The 7,014-nt window shown below is 35.8% G+C and overlaps 1 protein-coding gene across 1 annotated transcript; it reads right to left on the reverse strand.

Annotated features, from left to right (window-relative positions):
* Nucleotides 1–262: 262 nt before the first annotated feature.
* On the reverse strand, nt 263–2,995 carry rplp2 (ribosomal protein, large P2). Its single transcript, XM_041783267.1, has 5 exons — nt 2,906–2,995; nt 927–1,050; nt 778–826; nt 594–689; nt 263–391 (listed from the first exon to the last, which is right to left on the reverse strand). Exons 2-5 carry the CDS (start codon nt 1,047–1,049, stop codon nt 315–317), a joined length of 345 nt encoding a protein of 114 aa, XP_041639201.1. The 5' UTR covers nt 1,050; nt 2,906–2,995; the 3' UTR covers nt 263–314.
* Nucleotides 2,996–7,014: the final 4,019 nt, after the last annotated feature.

The following is a 7,014-nucleotide window of genomic DNA, read 5'->3' on the forward strand; positions in this document are numbered from 1 at the left end:
TTTGAGCCAGAGTCATTTTGTGGTTTCAGTTATCTGGCCAACAGCAGGACAGACTGACCACACGCAGGGTCCAGATTGCTTACGAATGACAGGTTGCCCAGTCTGGTCTATTTTTAGCAGGGGAACAAAATAGCATTTGACACCAAAGACAGAATATTTATTTCTAGTGCTCAAGGGGGTTGTTGTGTTAAGAATAATCACCTTCACACAGACATAATGAGAGCTGTTTTAGACCAGCTAAAAAGGGACAAAGACAGCATGATAAGTGTAAACCTTTTACATTTTTATTGCTTTTTGAGCACAGAGAAGGAAGATTAATCAAAGAGTCCGAAGCCCATGTCCTCATCTGATTCTTCTGATTCCTCCTTCTTCTCTTCCTTTTTCTCTTCCGCTGCAAAGACAGAAAGAAAACACTCAACACTTCAGACTCTGGTTAACATGAATATTGAGCAGCATTGATATTCAAGAGTGAACTTCCTGTGACATTCCTGTCTAAATAAGAAGTTCAAATACATTAAGAACTAAAACAGTCCCAAAGAAATTGAGAATATCTATTTATCAGCTGAAGCTAAAAATAAGAGGTAAACACATACCAGCAGCAGGTGCAGCCCCAGCTGCAGCGGCCCCACCAGCTGCAGGAGCAGCCGCTACAGCACCACCTGCTGGTACGGAGGCAAGCTTAGAAAGGCCTGTGGAAAAAAGAAAATCAGATTTTTAAGCATCATCCATATTTGTGATCTCTAAATCTTTAAAACATAGTACAGAGAAGCTTGTTACCTGAGTTCATGACTTCATTGATGTCTTTTCCATTAAGCTCACTTATGACCTACAGAGAAATATAAAAATTAAACTCAAGCGGCAGAATATCAAACACATTAGTAAATATATAATGTACTGTGTTTAATTTATAATGTTTAATGGCATGCCTTGTTTAAGCGTTCGTCATCGGCCTCAATTCCCACGCTGCCCAAGATGGCCTTGATGTCCTTTGCAGAGGGGCTGGTGTTTCCACCGAGCACAGCCAGGAGGTAAGCGGCCACGTAACGCATTCTGTAGTGACAAGAAGAAGAAAATGAAAGACATTTGTAAGTGAAAAATATGTGCACAAAACTGAAATTTAAACTGAGGGTAAAAACTACTTGACCTACAGTGTTTTATCAGATTTTATCTAACATTTTAGAAAAAAGCATTGATAATCTTCCATGGCTTATTTATCAAAAAACTGAAGCTGCAAATACTTCTTATACTTGCTATTCAAATAAGGGCAAGGAAATTATTACAATCTAGATAAAAATTGCAATATGTCCTGCTGCAACTTTCAAATTTCAGAGGTTGCAATATTTCTTTAACCTGACATGTGTGTAAATATACCAGTTTAAAACTGATGTTATGCCCTGCACATCATACAATCATCGAAGTGTTATTTTTTTAAAAGTTACAAAAAATTCTACTTTTCCCATTTTTGCTTATGATTTTCTTAATCAAAATGAGAATTACATAAAAATGATCACTCTCAATAAAACAATTCATACTGAATTTGCAGTTTAAGTCAAAATCACCACAATTAAATATTTTTTTAAAAATTGTTCATCACTTGTTTAATCTAATATTGTGTCAGTAATAATTTAGAATGCTTTATTTCTTGTGTGTTAAAAATTTCAGAAGATGAGGAACTTCAAAAAAGAACTGCATATTAAATCGCAATGTTGCATTAAAAAAAAAAGTTTCCTAAATCATTCAGCCCTAATTCAAATCATAATGAAGATCATAACGATTTTCTCCTTTTCAAACTTTAAATTTTTATGTCTGTATGTCAGTGAGATGTGTTAAGTAATTTGGAGCAAACACAAAAACTTGAGGCAACATGGGCACTAGTAAAGTGTGATGGCATATGTTGCTAGTTTACAAACCAAAGGCTTGTTGTATGAAATTGATTGATACATAAAAAACAGCCTGAATTAAAAGCTGACATTACTGTATTTAACCAGCTATTAGATACTGCCCTAAACAGAGAAAAGGGTAACACGTGTCCATTTTGTCAAAGTCCTAACTGACTTTTATTTACTATTTCAAATATTAGGTCAAATTAAAAAAGGGTCACCTTATCATGTTTGAACAATAAACACTGATAACACCACCTAATCTTGTCATATTATCTACTATGACAGCCACAATGGTGCAAGAGAAATTCACGTGACAGCCTGATAAAATAACTAGGACATAGTTTTCTACTTTTCAAAAAGCTTTACAGGACAGTGGTAACCGAATACTTTAATGAAGCCCAGTTTAATAAAATGACAGCCGTTATAGGCTCTTACTCGGTAGGAAAAACAATCTTCCTTTCGGAGGATAAATATTTGAAAGCTTCCTGTACTTTTCACTTGTAAGAGGCTGATGTGACTTCACGTGTAGTATTGTCAGCTTTTACTGAACCCGCTATTGTTCCGGTCAAGTCAGTGACAATGCATTGAGTCCTCATCTTTTTCACCCAAATGCAGGGTTCATACCTGGTCGTTATTATCAATATTTAAGTGTATATATGGTGGTGCGGGCACCAGCTTGATGTTAGCCTAGCTTTAGCCGTAACCATCAATATTAAACGGACGTGCTAACAAACATGACTTCGGTGTTTAAGGTTCGTATTTCAATGTTTATAAAAATATAATAACATAATAGCACCGTGACAGCCTGCTGTCAACGTGCTTTTATTGTGTGAGCTGACAGATAAAGCATGGCGCCTCGTGTTTTCCTACAACTGTCCTCCATTTGTGAAACACGCTCGTAGAACAACAATACAACTTTATTTTATTTATTAAAAGCAGCCCCTGGATTTTATCTCAAATAAGGCACAAAGATATACAAAGATTACGGCAATCGAGGTCCAAATACCTTGAATTTCACTTACTTTTAAGTCTAAACAGACACGAAACGTCGGTCACGCTAAGAATTCCGGAAGAGAGAGAGAGGCGGTACCGGAAACTGTAATGGAGTGTAATGCATCGATTTCATTGGCCAATCTCAAAACGGACGTTTACGTCAGAAATCTGATACTTGAATAATAACAAAATAGCCTGTTAGATTTATTCCATTATTTTCTACAAATTTAAATGTTCTTTTTTTGAACGTAGCAGTCATTTAAGGGTTGGCTTGGTGTTTTATATTTTGAGTTAGTTTATTTAAAAAAGACAGAATAATCTTATAGAAAACAAGTTATATAAACTGTCTGACACAATAGAAAAGTTGGATATTTTAATATTTTTCCCAAAGGCTACTTTTTCAATATTTCTGTTTACTCTTCTCACATAATGCCTTTCTGTACTTTTTCGGGGTTAGAAAGTAGCTCGTAACATTTAGTCCAATTACTGTGATTGAGTTTTTCTTCGGATACTTGTACTTTTTTTTAGTACATTTTGAAATCAGTACTTTAACCTCTACTTAAGTAAGTTTAAACCAGAGTATCTGTACTTTTGCTTGAGTTCAGTACTCTTATATTCAATTTTGGTTGACTACACAGTTGAACATAGAGAATTATTCAACATCACATCACATCCCAAACCAGTGGTAAACATTTCAGAAAAATTGATTTTAACTCCCAAAGTGTAATTTTCACTCCATTCTGAGTGAAATGGTCTTCCGTGTTGCAGTTTGACAGTGTTGATCCACCAGTGTTCGTTCAATTTTTTAAAGAGTCAATTGATCTGAACTTTGCCCAGTTCTCAAGTCGGAGAAGTGTTTTATATGTGTTGAGGTTTGTTTGCATGTTACCTGGTGTACAGTGATGAAAACTGAATAATTCCTGAAAAAAACAAGTTCTATAAACTGTATAACCCAATATAGAAATATGCTTTTTGAATATTTTTCCCAAAGGCCACTCTCTCAATATTTCTACTTGTCTCTTCTAATATAATACATTTCTATATTCAATGAACTATCAATTTATTATTGATATAAAGATTTATTATGAAACTGTTCAACATGAAGGATGTAAATTGCACATAGACCTTGCAGACTGTATAAGGTGATTAATCAACAGTGTACCAGCAGTTAAATGATTTTTTTTAAATCAACTTTGCGATTAGCAATTGTGGAAAAATGTGGTTGTTATAATTTATATCAAAACTGTTTTGTTCTTCACATTTACTCAAGTCAAAGTAGCATCTTGTAAAAATCAATGCAACACACAGAAATCCTGTCTCCAATAAATTTGAAGCTATCATCTGCAAAATATAACAACTGCATATCACAAATGTATCTTGATAACACTGCTCTGCAGTCAGCATTACTAAATTAAGATTAATGTTGATGCTGCTGATCAATATGGGTTTAATAAAAAATCTGATGATAAATCTATGTTGCGATTCTTTCCTGAAAGTCATTGTATCATGTCTATGCAGAACTAATATCGGGCTACAGATGTCAAAAAGAGCAAAAATCTCAATACATATCTTTAAAATGTGTTAAAAGTTAAAATGGCAACAGAAGTATTCCAAAAGGAGTCTAAACTTTTACTACTAACAGGAAATAACTGGATGAAATTTGTGAAATTTAGCCACTTGAAATCTTGACTCCCCTCTTGATTATTAACATTTAACAATTTAAATAAATGTCATTATAAATACCGCATCTTATGACTGCTGTTTTAACTGTTTAGAAAAGACATATTAATTTACAGGACAGTTATACAACACATGGTATCATGTCATCTATTGAACAGAGCATGCTGTAGTAGTAAAACATAATGATGAAAAGTGGGATGCTGCAAATCTGATGACAGATTATTTTAAACAGAAAATTATACACGTTCTTGCAAACATTTTTTTATTTCTATTATCAAAACAGAATATTTGTTCAGGAAGAAATTGGTACATAGATGTATCTGTACTTTAGATCTAGTTCCTCATCTATTTATTTGTACATAGACTTGTTTTCTGGGTATTTTAACAGCAGATATTGAGGGTAAAAACATGCTTCATTCACAACCTACAGTTCAACCAACTCCTCTCGACTGTCCTGGGTGAAGAGCCAGCCAAACAGAAAGACCACATGATCTAACACAGACTGGAAAATCTTCTTCATGTTGGTCATGTACCATATTTTATAACCAAACTCTCCCAGTACGACCATTAGAAAAATGACAATGAATGCGAGGAAGAGGCGATCCAGGTAATAGCTCACTTTCTCTCTGAATGTCCACTGCTCCCACGGCAGAGCACGGCGGGCCTCGGCATATTTACCGATGTGAAGTAAAGCTCTTTCTGATTCATCCATGTCTTCCTCTGAGGTCTCCTGGTCCGGGCTACCCTCTGCTTGGTCCGTTTCAGCCATTTTATTATCGCTTGATGCTGTAAATTTATTTTCAAATAATTGTTATTTTTTAGATAGTTATGAGCATTTGGATTAGAAACACTACAGGTAACACGTCATATGAAGCATTATAATCTCCCTTTGAGCTGTATTAAGAGGATGGAGATAGGTATCTCTTACCTCAGAGGTTAGTCTGCGATGAAACTAGGATGCACACCCAAAAATGTAGAGTCTTGTGTTTTCCTCTCCACGCTTACACCATGGTTGTGCCTCTTAGCACTCAGCAGACCCCAGGAGTGTGGAACACAAAGGCTGTAAATGCCACGTTGGTTAGCAGCACCTTCTTACTAAGACAAGGGCTGAGGATTAACCCTCACTCAGCAGGTTCAAATCCCTCAACAAGGATGAAGGTGACAGATGGTAAAATACTAATTTGTTAGGAGGGGACGGCCTTATGAGAGAGGGGGTAGTCATCAGATGATGACATATATTATCATATAAATGATACAACTTACAGGTGGAAATGGAGAATCTGTGAAAATCAAACATCACTATAGGGATAAACACATATTACCCACATATGTAATGCAAATTTTGAACACTAAGACTTTTCTGCTTTCTGCTCTCTGAGCAGAGCTAATGTGGCAGAGAGGGAAACCAGGCAGAAGTCGAAGTGATGACAAGGCAGAACGTTTGCAGCTTTGGAGTTGGAATAAATCACTGCAGGGTACTGTAATGCTCTCTGTGTAATTTACTTGAATGCTTATGAGCCTCTGCGGCTCCTGAATTATGGTTTAAACAAGCTGAATTAGCTGAAGAAAAGGGGGCTGTATCCTGTGATAAAAAGGAATGGCTGCATTGCTTTGATGCTTCTTGTTGCATTTGGTTTAATGACTTTGTTGTTAATTTGCATTCCAGGAAAAAGCTTTCACTTCTCCGAATTTTGAATGGATTTCTTAGAAGCATAAACTACCGGAACACCCATGTACATTAACATCTAGCATGTGCCTATTATGGTTATTATCATTGGATTATCATTATCATCAGTAGTCTTTAGTGCCATAGATGAAGGCTAGTAGGGGCCTATGGTAGTTACAAGGAGGTTCATGAGGCTGTTTTTAACCATGGTGGGTACTGATGCTAATACAACAAGACTCCAGACTGTGTCCATGAAGAATCAATTTCCATCCGACAACCTAAACAGGAAAATTAAGTTGGTAATGTGGTATTTTTACTGTTAAAAAGTAGAGTATTGAACCATTCAGTTAATAAGCAAATACAAAACATAAAACATTACTTATTGATCATTTTGTGGCAGAAGCACAGAGTAACTGTGGGTCACTGATAGCACCCATCCAATCAATGCCAGCAATCAAAGGGGTGCAAGGTAAGCAAATTCATTCTTGTGCTGATTCTAACCAAATAATAAGCCATGTCATCTGAGCTGTGAAGGCTAGTTTCTGTCCTTTGATCATCATTGAGATATTCCAACTATTCATAAATATGTTCAAGATTTTGGTTGAATTCTTTCATTTTCTTGCCCCACTTGACATTTCCAGGTCAAATAGCATGCCAGCCCCTGCAGCTCACTATGTGTTTTGAATTTAGGACTCCGTTTGTTTAAAACAGCACTCCGTAAGATGTACTTGATAAATAGTAAACCAACGTTTTGAATTTTCATTACAGCTGGATTTTCCACAGTCAACTGTA

This window comes from Cheilinus undulatus, linkage group 3 (genome assembly GCF_018320785.1).
Source record: "Cheilinus undulatus linkage group 3, ASM1832078v1, whole genome shotgun sequence".
Taxonomy (NCBI): Eukaryota; Metazoa; Chordata; class Actinopteri; order Labriformes; family Labridae; genus Cheilinus; species Cheilinus undulatus.

Bases quoted from the DNA above. Each gene is read 5' to 3' on its own strand.
- rplp2 (XM_041783267.1), bottom strand. From the start codon at position 1,049: ATGCGTTACGTGGCCGCTTACCTCCTGGCTGTGCTCGGTGGAAACACC. The intron at 690-777 runs GTAACAAGCTTC...TTTTTTCCACAG, and splicing joins CAATGAAGTCATGAACTCAG to GCCTTTCTAAGCTTGCCTCC. The intron at 392-593 runs GTATGTGTTTAC...CTGTCTTTGCAG, and splicing joins TGGGGCTGCACCTGCTGCTG to CGGAAGAGAAAAAGGAAGAG.